The 24,035-nt window shown below is 41.8% G+C and overlaps 1 protein-coding gene across 4 annotated transcripts in view; it reads right to left on the bottom strand.

The window, feature by feature from the left end:
- The window catches only part of ATF6 (activating transcription factor 6), an 82,569-nt gene that overhangs the window by 57,055 nt on the left and 1,479 nt on the right, over nt 1-24,035 (bottom strand). For 2 of the 4 annotated variants that reach the window (XM_063343231.1, XM_063343230.1), the window contains exons 3-9: nt 23,369-23,456; nt 22,935-23,029; nt 22,311-22,440; nt 21,858-22,064; nt 19,146-19,366; nt 13,262-13,468; nt 12,736-12,827 (exon numbers count right to left, since the gene is read on the bottom strand). In XM_063343231.1, the coding sequence (XP_063199301.1) occupies nt 12,736-12,827; nt 13,262-13,468; nt 19,146-19,366; nt 21,858-22,064; nt 22,311-22,440; nt 22,935-23,029; nt 23,369-23,456 (1,040 nt within the window). The remainder of the gene's footprint in view (nt 1-12,735; nt 12,828-13,261; nt 13,469-19,145; nt 19,367-21,857; nt 22,065-22,310; nt 22,441-22,934; nt 23,030-23,368; nt 23,457-24,035) is intronic. The other 2 variants (XM_063343233.1, XM_063343232.1) reach the window with 1 other exon arrangement.

The raw sequence follows: 24,035 nt of genomic DNA, 5'->3' as shown, positions 1-24,035 counted from the left end.
AAGCACAATTGATACAGTTTATATGAATACAATATGTAAGGAAAATACAGCTACCAAATTCTGTGCAGCTGCAAGCCTGGAATATTATGCCAGACATCTAACAAAACTGTACACAAACTTATACATGTTCAATTCTACTTGGGTTTAGAAACATTGGCAGGGCTGACAGCCCCATCCACATAGCAGCAGCAGGCCATGGTCCCAGATACCCCGTTGTCCTTGTCTGTGCTTGCGCTCATTGAAGGACCTTCCCCTGGGGGCTGCTCAGCCAGCCAGCCATACAGCACAGGAACGTCTGTGCTGCTCTCCACGCAAAGCCAGGTAGCAGCATTTCACATGGGAGCTGGAAAAATGACCAGACAACTGCTACGCGAGATCAACTGCATCCTAGTCCAGAAGGATGATTTGCAAGTGAGAAATTTTGAAAGCACAAAAACCAGTACTTTGAGATATCCTCTCCAGAGGCTAGCTTTGCTCTTTTGTAAACGTGGTTGCTTCCTGAAATATGGATGTATACTTACAAAATCAAGTCCTAAGCTTCTTAGCTGACAACAGCAGAGCGTCACCAGCAGCAACACAGCGAAAATACAAAAATACAAGACCCTAGCATGCTGATGAGATCTTTGCCATGCATGTTGATCACTGCCTACAGAGTCCATTTTAATTCATGCCTCACCTCTCCTGTGTGGCAGAGCATAAATTCTGCAGAGGAAGATCTCATTTTCCTATTTGTTACGTGGCATCACTTTGCAACAGGCAACAAATTCAAACGGTAATAACAGAGAAAGGCAAGAACTAGCAAGGAGGGCACTACATACTCCACAGCTAAGCAGAAGGCACGCAGACATAGATGCCTAACAATCCCCTCTCTTTTGCCAACACATTCGCGCTTCTGTTAGCAGTAACTCAGGTCTCCCCGTGAGTAACTGTGTCACGTTCTGCATAACCGCCGGAGCCAGGGCAAACCCAGATCCAGGCTGACGTCACTTGGACTGCCTCCTCTCCTTCAGGTTTCCAGGCAGCAGCACAGAATCAGGGCAGCAGAAATGCTACAGGCTCTGTTTTCACTAGGAACAGTGAGCAGAAAAGTACTTCGACGGTCTCCTTACTGTATACGTAGTCTAGTATCCAAATGTCTCATTGCTTCTACTGCATAGCATGGAAAGCTGGACACCAGGCTATCCAATTTTACAGAAACAATCTCCACTTTCTACTGTGTCTTATGAGATCATGTTTCTTCTCTTCCAATGCAAGCATCGGCACAGCCGGCAGCATACCAAGTGCAGAACCAGAGCTCAAAACTAAGGCTGATGCTTAAAGGGATGCCACACGTCCCTGCTGGAAGTCACTCCTCTGTGAAATGTCCCTACTCTACCTAAGTTGGAGCCGTAACAGGTAAAAGGAAGTTTATACATGAAACCAAGAATATCCATGATAAGAGCTGAAAGTTCTAACTCTCCTGCAAACTGTTTCTTCCCAGCCTGACGTGTATCAGCCATCCAGCGGGTCTGGTGTTTTATCCTGTCTTACTTCTTCCCTGTTCAAAATGACACACTGAACCAGAGAAACTTTCCGTGTAATTATTTAGTTAAAGCTGACAAATATCTAATCAGTAGAATTGTAACAAATCTGCATTTTTCCATGATGGTTCTTCCTATTTGCCTCGTTCTGCAAAGGCGATTCTTGTTATTTCAGGTTCCAGCTTGGCAAGGTGACAAGTTTGAGGTGAAGTGGCCCATGCAACATATTGCTACCCCAGTTCACCCTAAACTCTGAACACAAGTAGGGAAATCCAAACCAAGTCCATCAAAGATAAAGATAAGCACCGCTCCGCAATCACAGCTAACCTTCAGGTTTTGTAATTTAGTTGTTTTAGCTGTACGGCCACTCAAAACCACACACACCTCATTTTATTATATCAGCTTTAATAGAGACGAACTGTTTATTTTCACTCTTCTTATGCTTAAAACACCTTCATCTTTTCATCAAAATTAAAATTTCACTTTTGGCAGCAGCTAAGTATGGGATGTATTGACCTGGAAGAAGATATCTTCAGCAACAAAAGACAAAGGAGGCGGCAAACAGAGTATGTTTTGTCATCCTTACAGATATAAACCATGGCTCTCACTTCTGAGAATGTGGACACCAACTTGAGGACAAAATATGGTATTATTTACGGTATTCATTCCAATGCCCCTTCCTTTACCACGATTGTTACTTTCCACAAAATACTTCTTCTGAAGCAGGGCTAGCAGCAATTTCTGCCTTAAGCTACATGGGCTGTATTTACCTCTCCTTTCCCATTCATTTTTTTAGTAAAAGCTTCCTTCTCAAATTCTCAAATATGTCTTAAAAAAAAAAAAAAAAAAAAAGGAAAACCCAAACAATTCCCCTTCCTTGCTTCTTTGGTTTGTGGCAATGACCCAAAACCAAAAGAACTTTCATTTCGGATGAGGAAAACCCCACTACTTAAAATACCGCCCTGCTTCCACCTTCTAGTTACTTGGGGAGTTTTGTTAGGTTTTTTACCCATCTGAATAGAAGTTGTTGTTCTGTTGTACTTTCTTCTCCTTCCTTTCTCCCACAAGAGGTCACTTGTGGAGTTTGTCTGTAAATAGGGCTCCATCTTCAGGTGATAGGAGAGGACATGTAGGTAATGATGTATATATACTCCGACTTACCATTCTCAATGACATTTCCTTGCCAGGTGGGTACATGAGGGAGACACAGCATATCAGAAATATCCCTCCCTCAACATCTCAAATTGGCACGGGGGGAAAAAGCATGACTTAGGACCTTTAGCAGCTGGGATGAAGGATGGACCTCTCCTGCAAAGCTACACCTAGAAACACCTGCCCACCTGAGGCATACTGAGCTTTACAAGTGATAAGCAGAAGAGCAACAATACAAGCTGGACCAGGAGGGGTCTACAGAGCAAATCCCAACACCATGCCACTGAAGATGAAGTCAATATTGAGCATTTTAAAACATAAGGTAGAAGAGGCTAGAAACAGTGAAAAAGAAACGCAGATTATCCCATTCGGAGGGAAAAAGGCTTCTGAAAAAACAGCTCCTTAAAAAAAAAAAAAAAGTGTTAATATGTCAGATGGTAAAAGTGTGGACATTTTTTTCATTTTGTTGGGCTATAAGATAAGAATTTGGAAAAGAAAGAGCACTTTGGCATGTCTCCCCTAAGCAAGTCCTACTATTTGCAGTAATTGAGTTACTACCCCACGTTTAAAGTCAAGAAAGACCAAAGCTAAAAAATGGCTTTACTGGGAAAGACAACCAGTTAGAAATTGGAAGATGGAACCTCTTCTGTTTGGCCAAACTTACACCCATGGGGTGCCTACCAAGGCTTTGCAGCCTGCATTTGGACATCCCAGATACCATGAGCATTAAAGGGTTTTTACACAGCCACAAACACCCTGTCCAAGCTGGCTGACCTATCGGCTTGTTTAAGATTCAAAACCAGATCCAAGGAAAAAAAGAACCACTAAATACTTCACGCAGATGTTTGTTCTGAAGCGTAGATAAATTTGATTACAGGAGGGAAAGAAAAACAACACTTCTGTCATGGTTCTTCCAGGCATTCAATGGCACCTGATATTTTAGCTGTATTTTTACTTCTTTGGTTTGAATGTCAGTTTGATAAATGTGAAAGCCGGTCTTGCCAGGACTAAATTTCAGTTGTACTTCTGGCTGAACAACACTGTACACTTACGTTGTACAGTAATTTGTAGACAAAAGCCAATAGTGATATCATAACAAAGAGTTTTCTGGGGACAGAACCATCTCTGAATATAAGCTGGGATGCTCTGAATGGGCTAAAGTTGACATTGAAAGGAGACACCAACCGAGGACCTTGTCCTCTTCCTAAGTGATTCCAGATAAGGCTGCCACTGTGCCAAAAGCTCTCTGGAAAGTATTTCTCCTTTCTTATTCTCGATGAGGGCACCATCTGCTGACAGCAAGGCACTACCTTCCTTTCTTCTGCCAGGCTGCTCCAGAGCTACCCACTGTGAGTGCTGGGCTGGTAAGAGGAACCCAGCCTCTTTTCTCTGCTGGGGAGGATGAGGAAGGCAACCCAAATCAGAAGGACAATCTCTGTCCTTTTCTTGTGTTTTGCTTTCTTTAAAAAGCAATTTATTTCTAATAGAGCTGTTAGAAAAGAAAGGATGAAAGCAAGTATTGACAGAGCACTTATTTTTGCTTGGAAAACTACAGGTATTTGGAAGCGGGCTGACCTTTATTGCCAAGGCTTGGGCAGGCCTGATGCAAGCAGCCTCCACTGCAATGTTCATTCAGGGCAAAAGCTTTCTGTATTTCACTCTCAGCCCAGCAGCTGAAGGCATAGAGAAAAGGGTAAGTTATCAGTGAGTGCATCTGGCATTCTGTGCAGGCTCGGCAACTGCACCAGCAGGACAAGGCAAGTGAGCACAGCCAGGCCAAGGCACCACTCTGCCAGATGAACATGTGGCTGTCATCAGTAAAGGAAGGAGGAAGGAATCACTTCCTGCTCCTGCAGCTGTAGTTCCTAAGAAAATCAAGGGTATTCAATTTTATTCAAGCACCAACCCATCAAGAGAGGTTCTGAAAGGTCTGGGACCTGAACCCAAGTATGAATGATTCAACCTGTCCATTCCCTCTCGATTTCTCTCTCTCTTCAATGAGAAACTACAACACAAGACCAAAGGTGTGCTACAGAAGCAGCTTTCTAGCTTTGGGCCATCTCCAACACAAATGCACACTCAACTCAGCATTGAAATGTATTCTTTCAGTGTCACAAACATTAAAGCAAGTTTCCCATATTGTTAAGTGTTAAGAGCCATAAACGTCTTCTGGAGCTTCTGCTGTTTTTGATAAAATACTCAGAGAGCTCCATATTTCCTTGGCAGCCAGAAGGAACTGGCTAACATGGCACTGTTACATGCCTCTTGCTCTCATCTAATAGTTTTCACATTTCACCAGTTCCTCTCTACTAGCGTGTAAGAAATTAATAGCCCTTTGACTGTCATCATTTTTATGTATATTTGTTAGCATACTTCAGGTATACATCACATTTAAGTCTATTAACCTCCTGAAGATATATGGAAGGCTATCGAGGCTTGCAAATGGCAGAGAAACAATCCTTTTCTATCCTTCACTGAGTGCAAAAAAGACCAGGATTGGATGAACTGAGAGTAAGAAACTCACTCTGTTGTACAGATGACAATTAGTGGTTCTCTGTTCTCAGAACATCTTTTAGAGATGCTTCAAGCAGTCAGTGGAAGTTTATACAACACCATCTAACCTGCAGCTGAAGAAAATTGTGGGCCATAGGCACAGTGTTTAATACTTGGAGTTCACCACCATTGCCTCAGCTGGAAGGTGGCAACAGCCAAGCAAGGAGCCTGGCTGGCGAGTTCCTCCCCCATCACACTGCAAGCCTTCGGTGGTTTCAACTAACCTGCCCGACTTCACACTGGAATGGAGTGAGGAAGGAGCACACACACACAATCAGGAAAATCGCTAAGGCAACAGGAAGGAAAAAAAAAAATAAACAAGATACTGTGTTTCAGTTTCTAGTCATTGCCCTTCATTTTAGGCAGGTGCCAGACACATGGCTTTAGTCTGCTTGGCACATTATTACTCAAGAGGAAATTTGGGGTGTTTTCAAACATGCCATGACACTCCTTGATCTCATGATTGAGCTCACCTGCCAGGGCAGCACAGTGCTGAGGTCCAGACCATACTGAGACCTTGGCCCAGGACTGGCTGCTGTGGGTGGGATCTGCACTGACAAACCTGAGCACACAACATACACTGCAAAAATCGCTGCAGCAACACAACACTTGCAGTGTGTGATGTTATGGTAAAAAATTTACCTCCTTTGCACACACAGCTAATGCTCCCTTTAAGGGAACTACAAAATTATTTCTCTAACATCCCACCACCGAGGTATCCCTAGGTTCCTGCCTTCCGTAAGACAAGTCTGTTTCTTTAATCAAGGAGTCCAGCATTAAGGCTCAAACAGCAGCAAACTCGCACAAAAACACTGCTGAATGCACCAAACCTCAGAATAATCCTGCTTTCCCCACACACCAACTCAAGATTGCTCAGGTCAAGTAAGGTTTCTAAACCATACTGATACCAGTACAGGTGTGCTCAACAGATGCTGCTTTCAGCAGCCCAAATCACGCGTGCTCCAAAATCTCAGCAGGCCACGCTAGTACTGACTAGCGGCCTGCAGACTAGGAGGAATACTAATCCGGGTGCTGGTGAAAGACTTGGCTTTTTGCTTATTTCATCCTTAGAAGCAGCAGATTGTGGTAGGATGCCGCTGAACAAACCTTGGGCAATTTCTTCATTTTTAGTAAAAGATAATTAATCTTACCACTTCTGGGTTTTTTCCTAATGTTTGTGCTACCAGCCTAAGAAATGAGACACATCCTTACGTCTTTCAGGAGTCAAAAATCACTGCTTCTTCATTTGTTGCAGTCTGTGACAACAACAGACAAATGATAGTTCTCAGCTACCCAGACTGGTGTCTTTATTTGCAGATTGCTCAGTGAATCTAAATTTTAATAGATTATTCAGTTTCCAGGACAGTCCTGGAAAGTGGAGGAAAACCCATCACAACACTCTACAGAGGAGCTGCAATGAAGTCTCTACAAAGGGCCAGCAATTCTAGCACAGCTGCTGTAGGTCAGCAGGACACAAGAGATTTTGAAGCAGCAGCTTTACTTAACTCCATCAATCACCACCTCAGTCATCCTCCACCACAAATACAGCTTAAGAATTTTTGGTTACATCATCAAGTCTGTTTTCCAGTTTGAAAGGGGTTCCAGCCATACAGACGTGGCCAACTTGTAAGAAAAACCAAACATAATAAAAAAAATATTAAAAATCAACCCCCCTGTTCCAGTCTCTTTACAGATCTGCCTTTCCTCTTTTGAACTTCATATTTTTCTTTGTTTTCTGTCCACTAAATATCTGAAGTGGTATTTAGGACACATTCTGGCTGGCTGACATCTTTGTAAATGCCCTGTTGTTAGATGATGACCACCATGGAAGCTTCATCAGACTGATCAGGGTTAAAAAAAAAAAATAAAATAACTGGTTGAACATTTTTCATAGCCAAGAAAATAATGCTAGGACCACTAGCAAGTACCTGGCTTACATGCTTTGCTGCTACTGCCCCAAGAAGCAGAGATGCAGAAAACATATGTTTTGCATCTTCTGTGATCATTCTGCCTTCCCTACTTTTTATACATTAGTTGGGTTAGTTTTCTGCAAATATTTTACTATCACATGTAGGACTTGCATTAAAAAAAACAAAAACCAAAACCAAACATGCAAGGCAATTTATATTCAAATGGTAACAGGTAAGAAAAACAAAAGAAAAATATTCCCAAAATAAATACATGGGTTGTTTAGACTAGAACATGTGTTTCTTTTCCATTTGTTTCAGCATTGTTTGTGCTTGTTTAACAAATTTTCAGATCTGGTTACTACCCAGGCACAGTCTAACACAAATGTGAAATTAAACACGTAAAAGAGAGGCATCTAGGAACTGTAACAGTTTGAAGATTTTCAGATTTCGTGTTGTAAGTGATAAAAAAAAGTGCACAGCTAATTAGATGTTTCTTAATGCCAGAAGTCAGCAGTCTTTCAGGGGTGCCATGCCAGCTGAGAACACAGCCGTGCTGACGGACACCAGCTCTCACAGAGGGCAAGCATGACGGCAGGAGACTGTCTCTCAGAGATACCTGCCTCCAGATGTCGTGGTTCCAGCTCCCAGCCCTGCTGCACGCCAAGGTTTGCATGCTCACTGCCTTTTGTGCAAATACGGTGGGTTGCCAATTCCTGTCTTGTACCTCGTGGTATGTAAGACTGGGGCAAGGGGGTGACCTCTCCAAGGAACTGAATCAAAATGTACCCTTTTCCCTTCATACACCTCACCAATCATTCTTAAATAATAATAAAAGGAAGTTTTTATCGATGTTAAATCCAAATCCAAACAATTCACAAAGATTAGAGAATAGTTCATTGACACACAGATGGGAAATTCCTGGGCGCCTTTCTTCTAGTATAAAGCAAATAGATAAAATAGAAACTTACACTAACAGAATTCCTGCTAAATTACTTCTGCTTTTAATAACTGAAAGTTCCAGTTTTCTATAAAAAATATCAACAAACCTGAAAGAGTTTAGTAACATAGTACAATGTAATGCAGAGTTACCATAAACTCTGTACAAACCACTTTCATGACTAGAAGATATTCAATTTACATTTATATTAAATTTATATTTAATTCAACTTACATTCTTTTCTCAGAGATAACATGGTGCCACATCCAAGCCTGAAGGATGTTCTGAAAAGCTTGCTGGCAATTAAGCAGACTGGACTAGAGCCTCCCTACAATATTTTCAAACAGATTTCTTGGGTTGATACGCCAGCTTCTCTACCAGACTTTCAGCCCTGCTCTCATATTCCCAAGTCCAATGTTACAGATTACCCACACACATACTATGTTTGTCAGCATGAAAAAATGTGTGAGCAGAATAATTTTATCTGCTAAACTTGTTTGCCAAAGGCTGCCACATCCTGGATTGCTTCCCATAATCTTAGAACAACAAAACAGCACAGCCTCAGAGTTCTCCATGAAACATCACAAACATCTCACCACTTACATACACAGTCAAAAAGACTTAAGACCAATAAACAAAATTATGTGTGAATGAGTGTTAGTGCAACACACATCCATTAAAGCAGAACAAAACACGGAACTAACTACAAAGCCAACCACCCAGATGGGTTTTTTGTGGGATGCCAAGCACCCAAACACTGCACCTCTACTGACCCACTGCAGGCCAGGGAGGGTTTGCAGGACTGCCTCTCCTTCAGCTCCACATCTCCTTCCCAAAACAACCCAACCGCTTCCCTGCTTTCTCTGATTTGACAGAAACAGGCAACTAAAGAGAAAACCTATATACGTGTCCTTTTGTTTTACCTCTAGCCTTCAAAGAATCCTATCACTTCCAATTAAGAATCTGAGAAGCATCTTACAATAAGGCCAGCTCAGGGAATTTCAAAGTCTGCTACAGAATTTAGGGGGTGAATTTCCCATGATTTTGCTTTTTTTGGATGTCACTCTCTCTTTGCAATGGTTCAGTGGTTTTGAATAATGAAATATTCACTGCTAATATGTTTGAATCCTGTGCCCGAATGCTGTCACACCTCCATATGGGTGTGCAAGTGAAATGGTTTCCTACATAAAAGAAATAGCCACACTGCCACAAGGTTTCAAATCATATCTCTCTACAGCTGACTGTTGCATAGAAATTAGGTATTCCACAGTTAGCTAATTCAGGGGAGAAAAATACTTTTGCTGAACTATAAGCTAGCATGGATATTGTAACAAAAAGTTACTTATTTCTGTAAGAAGTTGCAGGGACTGAAAAGCATCACATATATTGGAACTTTCTGTTGTCAAGGACTAAGCAGAACAGCAATCACGACTACCACATTCATGGAGCCACCTTCCAGTGACACCTCTACAAGAGGAAGAAAATGTGTATGGGAGGAGTGAAATCTTAAGTAATGGTTTGTATATCCCCAATTCTGGGCCTTCCAAAGGGTACTACACAATAAACATTCACACCACCTTGATACAGTCTAGTATTTCAATTGCAGGGCAAGAATTTATTCTGCTAGGGGAAAAAAAAGAGGCAGAAAAGAACAGTTCCTTGCAAATTTGCTATTACATTTCTCTTCACTGCCAAAATCCAGTACTGATGCAGACCACATAGAATCATAGAATTGCTGAGGTTGGAAGGGACCTTTAAGATCATCAAGTCCAACCGTTAACCTACCCTGCAAAAACCACTTCTAAACCATGTCCCTAAAGTACCACATCTACCCTTTTTTTAAACACCTCCAGGGATGGTGAATCCACCACCTCCCTGGGCAGCCTATTGCAATGTTTAATAACCCTTTCAGTGAAAAAATGTCTCCTAATATCCAATCTAAACCTCCCCTGACGTAACTTGAACCTATTTCCTCTTGTCCTATCACTTGTCACCAGGGCGAAGAGGTCAGCCCCCATCTCTCTACAACCTCCTTTCAGGTAGTTGTAGAGGGTGATGAGGTCTCCCCTCAGCCTCCTCTTCTCCAGGCTAAACAACCCCAGCTCCCTCAGTCGTTCCTCATAAGGTTTGTCCTCCAGACCCCTCACCAGCTTTGTAGCCCTTCTCTGGACACGCACCAACACTTCAATGTCCTTCTTGTAGCGAGGGGCCCAAAACTGAACGCAGTACTCGAGGTGGGGCCTCACCAGTGCCGAGTACAGGGGGATGATCACTTCCCTAGTCCGGCTCACCACATTATTCCTGATACAGGCCAGGAGATGCTGTTGGCCTTCTTGGCCACCTGGGCACACTGCTGGCTCATATTCAGCTGGCTGTCCACCAACACTCCCAAGTCCTTTTCTGTCGAGCTGCTTTCGAGCCACTCTGCCCCAATCCTGTAGCACTGCGTGGGGTTGTTGTGACCCAAGTGCAGGACCCGGCACTTGGCCTTGTTGAACCTCATACCATTGGTCTCAGCCCATCGGTCCAGCCTGTCCAGATCCCTCTGCAGAGCCAACCTACCCTCAAGCAGATCAACACGCCCGCCCAGTTTAGTGTCATCTGCAAACTTACTGAGGGTGCATTCGATCTCCTCATCCAGATCATTGACAAAGATATTAAAAAGAACGGCCCCAGCCCCGAGCCCTGGGGGACACTACTTGTGACCGGACACCAACTGGATTTAACTCCATTTACCACCACTCTCTGGTCATGGCCATCCAGCCAGTTTTTCACCCAGCGAAGAGTACACCTGTCCAGGCCATGAGCAGCCAGTTTCTCCAGGAGAATGCTGTGGGAAACGGTGCCAAAAGCTTTGCAAAAATCCAGGTAGACAACATCCACATCTTTTCCCTCATCCACTAAGTGGGTCACCTTATTGTAGAAGGAGATCAGGTTTGACAGGCATGACCTGCCCTTCACAAACCCATGCTGACTGTGCCTGATCACCCTGTTCTCCTGCACATGCCATGTAATGGCACTGAGGAGGATCTGTTCCGTGATCTTCCCAGGCACCAAGGCACGTAGTTCAGGCACGGCAATTACACTGGCATGCTCAGCTACCACACTGGCCCAGAACAGCCAGACATCCAGGAATTTCTTTTTGCTTTATCTACTTTATTAAACATCAAACCGGTCAAGAAATTAACCCCATCACATTTCTATAGTTACCGATTATTGCAGAGATACGGACACAAATGGACCTTCCAGTCTACTTTGACAGCAGTTTCTTGCCATCAAGCTCAACACCTTACTCATTCCTGGGAATAGGGAAGCTGACACAGAAACTTTAGAGTACTGTGGTAAAAGACTTCCCACCCATCTTCTGTATGTTTCCAAGCCTCTCAAAACTAACAAGAGCTTCATGCATTCCAACTCCTCACTCTAATGTGGAGGCAACTAAAATTCCTCCCAGCTTCAGAAAGATTACTGGTTCTATTAATTCTCACCAAGTATCTCTCAAGTGAGTGGTAACATTTGCAAATGCAGATGGGATGTATAAATCAAATGCTTAATATCTGGAAGCTAATTTTTCTGCCTGATAGTCAAAAATCCCAATATAAACCCTGAATGCACTAAGAAACGGTCTACCTTGAAATCATCCATATCAAAGTAAAATTATCAGCTGTATTTCACTGCCTGAGATAAACAGTATTTGCAATAAGTGCAAATACTTCAAAAGTAATTTCAGCTTTAGCAAATTTTCTAGTATTATTAAAAATACAAACACCAACATTGTAAAAGTTTATCATAGTTAGAAACAAAGTCTTCTTCCAGATTTATCCCATTCCTTTAGTTTGACTGGGGTTTTGAGAACAAATGGAGACACTGCTGACTGGGAATCTACTGAAACATCCTCCCTTTTTGAAAAAGCGAACAGCTTCATATAAAAGGTCTTTATGTTCCACAGCCGGGTTAACTAGACAGATAGGTACAAGAAGTATCCCTTTTTAGTTTCATCGCTTCCACAGATTTCTTTATAAAGTGTCTGGGAAGTAATGCAGCATTTCCTTCCTGCTCTCTGGTTTCTATGTCCCACTGATACGGTTCGAACAGGAGAGGTTTTTGATTACCACTTCAACTAATTAAGAGGAGGGAAGAACCTCTTCACCACTTCACCAGATCTAGAAGATAATATAGGGCTTACACTGTAATAAGGAAGATTGCTGCTAGACACATCTAATGGTCAGGATTGCAACGCACTGAACAGTGGTATCTCCTGCACTAGGAACTAGAAGCAGCTTAAACTCATGGCTATTGACATTAGCACAGGTACAAACAAGCAGATGAGCTCCCAAAGTCTGTGACTTTTTTTTCTAAAAGGAAAACACAGGTCTTTAATCTCTTCAGGTATAAATGGAGCAGACAAACTGCTATACGCTGCACTTAAAATGCCAAGCCAAGAGAAATTAAAAATACAAGATCTAGCTCGTGTTGACAGAAGGATTCCAAAGGAGGAACCATTATACAGCTGAGTCTTCCCCTATGCAAGGGGAGAGTTACGGACAGAATTCAGGTTTCAAGCTCAAGGCTTTAAAAAACAATACTGCCCGTGTTAAAGATTCAAACAAAAATCGCAGGACAGCAAACTTGCTGTGCAAAGAGAAATTCCTAGGCAGCTTACCTCAATGGACCATAATTCAACATTATGAAAGCCAGTATCACCATCACACACAGGGTCCTTCTCTTTGGAGATGATACTTTGAGCTTCTGGTTCTAGACAGAAAAAAAACCAGGAGACATGCGATAAAAAAGGGGCACAGACGTGCAAAGGTACGTCAAAAGCTAAATATACCAAATTGTGCTTGCTTTTTAGATTTATATTTGCCTTATTATGTATGAATACATGCCAGAACTACTTAAAAATAAAACTCTTTTGTTTGTACATTATATTCAGCTTCTATCCAGTCTATCTTCTCAGTGAAATCTTCAGAAGCACCATGAAATAAAGAACTGAAAATCAACTAGATAATGTGACAGCTCTCCTGACCTAGAGTTGATGAACGTCCTGCTTGGAGTGGGAAGCTGGGTTAGAAACCCCCACAGGTCTTCCAGTCAACATTTCCGTGACTGGAAGACATTCTGTTCTAGTGCCTGCCACCTGAGCAACTGTCTATATAAGACGACAGATCTCCCTCACAATCTCTTACCTCTAATACTACTTCATCCAGCTGCTTCTTCAGTGTGCTGTTTTCTTTCTTGAGTTTCTCGTTCTCCAATAAGGCTGCCTCCAGCCTCGCCTCCAGTCCCAGCATGTATTCTTTCTTTTTCTTCCGTGACTGAAAGGCTGACTCCCGGTTTTTGATCATGCGCTGCTGCCTTCTCAAGACATTGACCTGGACAGACAGTACTGAGGCCTGTTAATGATCCACAAGTTAAAAGTGCCTTTATTCCATGCATAATTTCTGCTCCTCTATTTTGTCAGAAGTCTGCACAGATAGCTTCCAGCCCTCTGCTTCAAAAGAGCTGAAATGTTCAGCAGGGAGGCAACTAGGAACCCAAGAATTATAGCTCACTAATAATGAAAAAAGAGGTCCTGCGCTGTCTCTGTTTTCTCCTGTGTTCTCAAACTTCTATGTGTAGGAGACACAAAATGTATACTCAAGCAGCAGCTTGATTTCATCAATCACATCACAAAGACAAGAAATACATATCTACAGCTTTGCAAGGTAGCAGGAATGTCTTCCACCTTCACTTTACCATACACCATTTTACAGGCTACAATTAGTCATCTGTTTTCTTAACTGGAAAATCCTATGGTTTTTCAGTCTGTCCTGCACGGAAACCATTTCCACACTGATTACACCTGTTTCTCTACCCTTTCTAGCTCTGCTATATAGTTTTGGGAATTTTGAATACTGTCTCAGATTGCACATTCTGTGTGTATCAAGCAGTTACATGGCAGTTTAAATGCAGTCTCTGGGTGTATCTACACTGTCATTTTAATTCAGATCAGGAGTGTGGCGTTGATGCACGTTTCCTGATTGTCCCACTTAATGTGCTTTGGTTCACATCACAGAACAGTCTCCGATAGAGCACACAAACTGTATTCCCTCTGAATGAAGCTAAACTGGCAAATATACTCCAGAAGGGCACATAATTCACTCCAACCACTAGCAGGCATTCAGTTTGCAAGACGAGACCAGAACAGTTAAAATAACCTCTCCCCATTCTCCAACAGTCCTGATGAGACTGATTTTTTTCCCGAGCAGGAACAGTCTATCATCTCTTACCACTTACTCATTTTGTGGTTTGCACTGAGTGGGACAACTTAGACTGAAAGCATCTTGCTGCTGAGAAGGACAATGATGATACTGCAGAGCTATACAGAACTACATGAAATCCTAAATTTAAACACTAGTCTGTTGATTTCCTTTCCCTCACAGATTAGCAACAGCAACTCTGTTTTTACCAATGAGAGAACACTTCCATTACATTATTAAGCTGCAACAGGATGTGCCTTAATGATGTTTACTTTGAAAGAGAACTGAATGCTGTATCTTACACAGACCTGAACGTCCTCCAGTAGCTACCAACATACGCGCTGGAGTAACTTGTATCTATTAGAGCATGAAAGCTAAAGAAAAAAAGACAAGAACTATCCTAGAAGTATCACTCTAGGAAGAAATAAACAAGTCACCGAATATTAACTTTAATGAACACAGACAGTGTGCTTCAGTTAAGGTCTGGCTACTTAAAGAACCCCAACCATAGCTTTCCAACTCTCTCCCTGTATATACCCACACACAGACAATATGTTGCTCAAGGGCTTTGGTGTCTGCAAAGAAAATTGGCTACAGGCTGTTTGAAGAAGTCATTCTTCTTCATGATACTGCAGTCTGGTGACAAAGACTAAAAAAACCCCACGTTACAGTGCATTAACATTTTGGACTGTCTCCACATTGATCTAATTGCTTTCTGTAAAGATCATTTATTATATGTCTAGTCTGCTGCCACCACCAAAAGTCTGTGAAACTATTTGTACTTACTCCAGTTTCTCTCTTTAGCAGAGAGTGGAGAAGGAAAAGATTTTAACATATTTTCATTAACACTAAGCTTTGTCTTGAATTTTTTTAAGTACCACAACACTTACGAAAACTTCTGCAGACATATAAAAACTTTGGAAAAAAAAGATTCAGGCCAGCCAACGACTGCAGTGTATAGAACACACCAGTTTTGGCCAGGATCTTTTCAACTGTCCAGAGATGAAATAATGAGTTCATGCAGCAGCTTTGGCTTGAGTTGTGTGATATTCCCAAAAAGTAACTACATTCCTCTTTTTAAAAAGAGGTTTTGCATCATGAAGTCAAACAAAGACGACCAAATTGTTTACATCCATTCTTGTTTGCAGAGCTGCTCAGGATTATTCACTAGTGGATAGCTTTTGACTATGTGTCTACAAACTCTGGCAAATCCACCTGCTTCCCTGGAGAAAACACGGAGTTAGAGCACCAGTGCAGTGTTTGTACACTAAAGTACATCCTAAGGTACACCTATTGCTATTTCAGACACTACCAGCTACGTTTCAGATGGTATTTATCTAGACTGCCCTCCTTCACTCAGCATTCTCCAAATGCTGTCATGCAGCTCTTCCCAGTCTGATTCAAGGCAGTCTGTGCAATCACTGCATTTCAGTCTATGCCACTCGTTTCTTAAGCTTGCTTAAATGAAACCAAGCTATTCATGTCCTTAAGTTACTTTGTTTTAATTGACAATCCCTAAAAAAGTTTAAGGTCCTTGGTGAACCCTCAAGCACTTGCCTGGATTTTCTTGGGGAAAAAGCTACAACCGCACACTTGATCCTACCTAAATCTGATGCAGGAAACAGAAAGAGTTGTGTGTGTGAAACGGTGCAACAATGCTTGAACCTGGAAGCAGTGTGGCACTAGGCGTTACATAGCTGGCTTGGCATCAAGACAAACATGCCCCTTGCTTGAGCATTTTGATAATCAGAAGAGAGAGAGGAACTAATATATAATGTTAGACTGCTTGAGTAACATTGCTTTGCAGAAGTGCTGAACAAAGATGAAGCGTAGAAAACACCTCTGCTAACTTCTTTTGAAGTCTCCCTCTTCGTAGGTTGCATTGTACTAATTTACCAGTCAAGACAGTAATTTCTGGTTCTGAGGAGGCACAGTGACATTGGCAAACATTGGCATTAAAGTCAAACATTAATCAGTGATGTGGCTTTTGCTGCCTAGCTTTAAAAACTATGCCACCGTAACACGCACATAAGAAAGATGTTGTAAATATGGGGAAGTGAAAGGTTCATTGCAAAACCTTGCTTCAAATAGTACTAACTAGATGCAGATTGTCCTCTGTCTTCAGTCTTTACAGAGTCATGCACTTTGCAAATAAACACTGCTACCTCAATTTAGTCTTCCAGTGAAAACTCAGTTCTGAGGAAAATTTCACCCCCATTCCAACGTAAGCTATATTTCTAGCACAAGGCGATAAGAATGTCTCCCACATTCCACAGTTTTTGGTACACACACTGGGAAAGTTAACAAAGAGCTGAAAGTACAAATCGCTTTAACTTTACATTGGCTGGCTTCTTACCTCAGCCCATGAAAGCTGCCGCCTTTGAAAATGCATCTCAAATGCAGGACTATAAAACCTATACAAGTGTTTTCTCTGTTCTTATGAAAGATCTCAGTTTTCTTGTCTCTAACTCAACAGAACACAACTTGACTACAGCATAGAAAATAGGATTCTTTAACAGAAATCCACACTTATGTTGAAGTACTTTTGTGTAATCTAATTTTTTCTAAATTTTCAATTTATGGTTTGTTTTTTTTTTTTTAATCAACACAACTGGGAGGCAGAATTAAATGCTTTTTCACTACAAAGTGGAAACACAAGAGAAAGGCCCTATAAGGACACAACTAAACAGGATTCCCTCACACACTTACCATTTATGTCCTCACATCATTTAATTGCAACAAGAAAAGCAATCTGCTTTTTTAGTTAAAAGCCTCTTTCCTTCAACCGGAAGAGTAACTTGCTTAGGCAGCGTTTCTTTCGTCCAATTTCCTAGTGTAAAGTTCTTGACCAGTTTCCCAGTGAAGAGCGACCGCACTGAAAGCCTGGTACTTCCCCGTGGCTGCCAAGCTGCATAAACGTGTGCCATCAGGACAAGTACAATGTAGAGCCTCACGCATATGGCTTGCTATCAGCTAATCTCAGTCTTACCCATTGGAAGGGCTGAGTGTTATAATATAACAGTTTATCCCTCCTAAGCCCGAAAGAAAGTCCTGCAGTGTTTCTTTTTATCCTGCAACATCTGCAGAGATTAGCAAACAAAAACACGTGTTACAGAGCTCAAGTGACAGCTACATCTGTGCAGCTCTGAGCGCCACATATGGTGTCTACAGCAGTCGCAAGATGTTTTAACCCTGCTGGCGCCAGCTGTATCCTGAAACATTTGTTCTTTTTCAAAATGCTGTTTCACAGTACGTGCCAAAGAGCAGTTGCAAGTGTTTTTTCGTGTTTCAATAAGCACAGGTAAGACATGCAGCATTTAGGCTGATACCAAGTCTTAAAATTGCCTTCCTAGAACAGCTTCAGGTGGAAACACCCACAAAACCATTATTCAAAACAGCTATTCATTACCCCATCTACACTGTCACAGATGTGTATATGAAGCATGATGACAATACAGGGGTTTTGTCAATTAAACCTCATATTCAGACAATGCCAAGGTGACATGCTAGTCCTGATCACAGGGAGTCACAAATCTAACAACTGCTGACAGGTCTCTTCAGTTTGGCTTTGCATGGCAGACAATTATCGTTTAAAAATGCAGCGCTCAACTGGTCTGTCTACTGACAGACCTTTGTTAGCTTCTCGCAAATTCAAGATTAGGTTTCCATTGCAGTCTGGCTGCTGAATTACTTGTAGCAAATAATTTTTCATTTGAAAATGCAGCCCCCCACACAAACAAGAATAGTGAAGAAAATTTAACATCAAGCAGGAGTGGCAATTCTCAGACACTAGGAAACCATACAACAACATCCCTCCAAAGAAGCCAGAAGGCACATGCCTTTGAGAAACAGTGCCCCGCGCTGCTAATAAGCAGGTGACTATACTGCAAGTTTTCATGGGAATGGACACCAGTGTTTTCTCCCTCACACCAAGAGATGCGATAGGACTCTCAGTTCACGACAACTGTGCTTGGAACACCACACTGGAGAATGACACCCCGAGAGTTTAAAAGTCACAAACAAGCAGCTTCGGTACTTTCCGCAACCGTGCCCTCCTTTGGACAACACCACACAACCAAAGCAGCTCCAAACTACTAAGAACTAAATCAAGTTAGCACCCAGCTTGATAGCTAGTTAAGATGTCAAAGCTGAAGGGGGGAAAAAAAACCCTACACATATCAAAAGCTATTTCTGTTTATAGCTACTGCTTACTGTCAGCTACTGTGGAAAAAGTTATTTGTTTGTGCAGTGACTGTTGAGAGCTTACCCCTTCTCTATTCATTCAGTATATGATCAAAAGGGAGCCTGAAGAGATTAGGATCACATGAAACTCAATACCCGAAGTTTCTAAAAATGATGAGTAAAATCTGGGGAGATAAAGGGGATGGAAAGAGAATCAGGCCTACTGCTGACATTCCCAATTCATCTACTTCTACTTTCATTATATGGATTAGAAAAATGATTCAGCACTAATCAAAAATCAGACAGATCAAATCTTTGTGTAAGAGAGCTCCAGTCATTAAGAGCTTGCAGTTGAGAAGACAAGTGAAGGAAAAAAATATATTAGCACTGTCTTCTGCCACAATGCTTGCATACCTGGTCTGCAACTCCAGGTAGGCCAGCAGATTATCAAGCTGTTCCTCCCAATTCTTTGCCAAGCTGTCGAATTCCCTGTTTGCTGTTAGAAATCCTATTAGACGAGCCCAACTACAGCTTTTTCTTCCTGAAGCCTCAAAAGTGACCTGGTTCTCCCACTATGTCCCACGTGCAGGTAACTGAAAACTGTTTCCAAGCTTTGGTTATTAGCTATCATCACATGGTCAGAACTTACATCCAGCCCCATCGCTGGTGTGGTGCTTTGAAGCAAGGGCTTAGTCACTGGTATTTTGCCACTTGTTGAGCCACTTCCAGCAGCTGGAGACAACGTGTTCACTGCGTGGTTGTGAAGTGGTGTGGTCCCTCCGGTGACGGCAATGACCGGCTGGGAGGCAGGAAGCACCCCAGAAGCCTGGAGCTGTACCACGGTGGGCTGGGGGAGCACCACCGATTGACCTACAACACAAGAACAAACAGGAGTGCTCGGTGTTATATGAAATTGATTTGTACATGACTAGTTTGTAGGGGAATACTGATACAGGAGGTGGAAAGTCTCCTGCCTCTTCCTGCCCCTCACATCTATCTCAAGTCCAATTCTAGAGCATTAGTATACTGCAGAGGAGAGGAATGAAAAAAAATAATCTCAAAAGCCTGCAAGGCTATCCTGCAAACCAAAACTACACATATTAAAAGGATCCAATAAATCAAGCTCTCTCCCAAAAGCTCTTCAAAGTTAATAGAAGTTAAAACTTCAAAATGTTACTAATTTCAGTATTGCTGATGCTTGATGCACTTTGAGCAACTTTTTCAAAGAACTTAGCCAGCTTACCTCAATTCTCCTTCTCCCTTTTGTCCGTCCCTACTTTATTGCTGTAATCAATGGAAAACTTACTACACAGAAGTGACTCATACTATACAAACCAATGTCAGAATCAGCACAGAGAAACAACAGTGCAAGTTACACTTTCAAAACTAAGTTAAAGCTTTAATTCACACTAAGACAAGACAAATCTTTTTTAAGAAATGTCTTAGGTAAGAAATTTTATGCACAAGCTGAACAAAGCTTAAAGAAAAGCAAGCATAAAAAAATGAGGCAATATTGACAGATTTTGAAATGGAATTAAAAACAGTCACTTCCAAGAAATTTCAGTCCAACAACTACAGTTAACTCAAGCAGGTGCTTAAGTAATATTTTGTTGTCAGAAAACACATGAACGTCTCTCTAATCCTTTGTAACAGGATGACCTCTCCAGCTTTCAGAAACAGCATGTTCCAGCTGAGCGTTCCAACCAAAATGCACAATGACGTATTACAGCATTTACCCAACCTTCTGGAAGGTGAAAAATGAAGTAATTCACCTAGCGCCAAAATCTTTATGTATGAGGTGTAGGATTAAATCTCCTTTTTTGCAGAGCTGAGCTTGAAGACATCATAAGTTAGTACTACCCTATTTTAGAACGTCAAATGGGAAATTTGAGATTATTTCAACAATATTTTTTATGCATGAAGTATGTGATGCTCTAAGATCATGCTTTATTCTATAAGCTTCATGAAAGGGACTATAAAAATATCATTCCTCCTGCTCCTTTGAAGATAATGGTATATTTCACACTGGTAGCTCCAACTTACCATGTGCAAGGGATTTTGATTAATGAAAAAGATCCTTATGGCTTTTGTTATGGAAGCAGCACAACAGAATTTTTAAACGCATCATCGGTTAAAGAAAATACGTGCCATGGAAATACTTTCCCCAAAGTATTTCCTCTACAGTTCCTCACAGAAACTACTCTCCTGACTTTTCTCCAGGGAGAAGGAGAAACTGATATTCACAGTATTATACTTGTATCCAAAAAATCCATATCCCCAACATTCCTTTTTCCAGATGGTATTTTATCAACTGGAACATCAGAAGGAATAAGAATTAGGTCACACTGACTGTGTTCTAAGCAGTCTAACAATCTTAGGCATGTTGTAACAAATGTCAGCATCTCCAGCTTTGGCTTAACTCCTGATGGAAGAGCAATTAGTAACGAAGACGAATTTTTCACTGTTGCAATAATTTCTAGATACAGGCCCTTAAAGTATTTGTCTCCTTTTCCTTCCGTGTCTCGGAGCCTGTACAGTCAACTGCAAGAGGCTGCAGCCATCAGCTGGTGAAAATGAGCAACTGCATGTGACAATTTCGGCAATGCAAGTAATGTCCATGCTGCCTTAGCTGAAGGGTAAAATAATGCTTTGGATACAGAAATGAAGGCTCAAGCTATTTCAAAAATCTGTTACAGGTCAACAGGAGGAATGAAGAATTATCAGTGGACAGAAAATCATTTGCCTCTCATCAACATCAGTGTGCAGCTGTAAGCAACTTTTCTAACCTCTAACATAGCTCTCAATTTTTAGCAGATTTCACAACATCCTATTTGATGCTGTTTAGTGAGATAGAAAGCCATAAACTCATATTTCCACCATCCTGTGGCAGTTTCACATGGGTAAAAAAAAAGCTCTTATCACTCCTCCCAAGCTTTCAAGCTTCATTCAAGCCATCCTAACTGATCCTGCTGTATCTTCCTTTGCTTACCACAGAATAGCACTGTAATCACCTTATGTACCACTTGCCGTCATAAGTGGAGGAGGGCAAAGGGTCCCTAGAGATGCTTCCAAATCAGCAGTTTTAGCTCCACAACTGCCAGTGCTCAACGTAGTCTCTTTTGCTATACTGCCTTCCATTCCACATAACGCCCAGCTGAGTGCTGTTTCTCATCGGACTACATGAGAGAGGAATAAGGCCATCTTCTCACCCTAAAGCTTTTTCAGCAAAGCATGTAGGAAGCATCTTTTTTCTCCTGCCCCTCCCATTTCACCTGCCAAAGCGAACTTTATCCTAGCAACCATCCCAAACAGATACAGTGTTTACCCTCAAGACCTGGCTCAGTCAAAATAATTCACCTACCTTTAGGAGGTGCTGGCTGGATGTTAACAACTGGCTGATGCTTTGGCAGTGGCACAAGGGTGGGAAGAGTCTGAATAATGATGGTTTTAGCCGGGATGCCAAGATTAGCCTGAGGTTCTGGTACAGCAGGCAAAAGAGGTTTGGGTTGTATCAAAGGCCTGGACGCTGTCTGACCACACCTCTTCAGGGTCCTTGCAGAATTATTTGCTAGGAAAGAAAAAAAAGAATCAGAGTTGGACCAGAAGATACAGAATAAAGAATTCAAGCAGTAATAACAAGGCTTTTGGTGTGGGTTTTTTTTTTTACCCATCTATAATATTTGTTAAGAACAGACACATCTGATCACAAATTCAAGTCAGAAATGACAGGATATACTAGTGTTTGTTAGTTAAACATTCACATGCAAGACAATACGCACTATCTACGGAATCAGAGTAACCCAGTCTTTCATACCAGACCGAGAAGTGATGCTGACAGCAGGCTTCTTCCCTCTGTCTCCTTCGGGGGATACTGGGCTTCTGCAGCTCTTGCTGTAGAGAGAGATGGGAGACATCTGGGAGCTACAGCTGAAGTCCACATCATCCTGCAGACAGAAAGTACATGAGATTAACATTTCAGAAACACGTAAATGTGTCCGCTAGCAGTTCAGAGTATAACAGCCTTCATCACATCTGTATCGCTGCTTCAGCGAACAGGAGAAGGTTTTTGTTCTGCAGTTTTATTCTGGTCAATGCCAAGTACTACCGAAAACCAAAAAAGTACCTCTCCGTTTGCCCCTCTGCAAAGAGGGGCAGATGCCAGCAACTGCTAGACTTTAGAAGGCATTTTGTTTGGCAACCAAGCCAATATGCACAACTGAGGAAACAGAACTGAACATGCTCTTTTTAGAATGGGTCACAGCAGGGGAGGAAGGAAAACATCACTGAAGGGAAGGTGTTTTTGCAGGGGTTGAAAAAATAAGCTGTTTCTTCTAATGCCATGAAGTTGGTGAGACAAGTAAATCACTGGGCCTTTTGTTTGTCCCAGCTGTTTGTGAATGACTGCTGCTATGTGTGTTACATGGAGGTTTCTGCATACAGGCACATTCTGCACCAGAGAGTCGACAGACGATGGAGACGGAACTGAACAACTCGAAGTGGCTGGTGATAAGGGTTCTGTCTTCACACTTTCATCTGCAAGAGGCAGATAAAGAAATTTTACTGTACAAGTGTTTAACTACGGAAGATCAGTAAAGAACATATGGCCCTACACCAGCTATTTAATTCCTGAAGCAAGGCACTGCAGAAAACATAGTGAGATTAAAGATACTAAACAGCTTAGCTTGTAGAGCAGCCCTCACCAGCTGTACCTACTGTACAGAAGCACAGCATGACTTCTCATTACAGAGGCAAATGCTGCAGGACATCAAAGAGTTTCACATAAGTTACCACTATCCTGAAGTTATAACAGCTCACCCTTGTGGGGTGGTGGGGGGGAATAATCACACTTGCAAAATACAAAAGGTAAGTTACCTTCATAAGTATGGCCTGCAAGATTCCAAAGATCCGAGTCCCAGGACATCAAATCCAAATCAAAATGAAAGTTACAGAGATCATTTTCCTGAAATGACAGTTCAGAAAAAGAAACAATACAAAAAGACAATATACGTTGAAAACACCAGCCGTTATGTTCACATTCTTATAGCTCTGGAAAACAAAACAAAACTATCACTTCAGTTGCCTTAAGGGCTTTTATCTCTGCTGCCTTAAGGGTACAATTCCCAAATGGAATGCACAAGACAAGGCTTCTTTTAAAGCTTAGAACTGTAGGAAAGGAGCATACCAGTTTCAGACCATTGCTAATTACTGTACTTTGTAATTTGTACTGCACATCAGTAATTTGTAAAGTGGAAGTTCTAAGTCCAGTCACTGTACCACTTTATATAAAACACAGGTTTTAGCAACTTGTTGGCATCCTCCCCTTCATCTTAATTGAAAGACTAACTCGATGCCCTTCCATCATCAGATCTCAAAGCACTTTATAAACAAAAGCAGCATCAGTGTCAATTTTCCATCAAGAAGAGAGACACAAGGACTGACTTGCCCAAGATCTGATGAACAGTATGTATTAGGCCTCCCTATATTTGAATAAACTGACATCATCATCTTCTAAAGCCAGGGACTCCAGTTTCCTCTTCCA

Source organism: Chroicocephalus ridibundus, chromosome 8, assembly GCF_963924245.1.
Source record: "Chroicocephalus ridibundus chromosome 8, bChrRid1.1, whole genome shotgun sequence".
NCBI classification, from domain to species: domain Eukaryota; kingdom Metazoa; phylum Chordata; class Aves; order Charadriiformes; family Laridae; genus Chroicocephalus; species Chroicocephalus ridibundus.
This window is presented reverse-complemented; position numbering and strand designations above follow the sequence as displayed.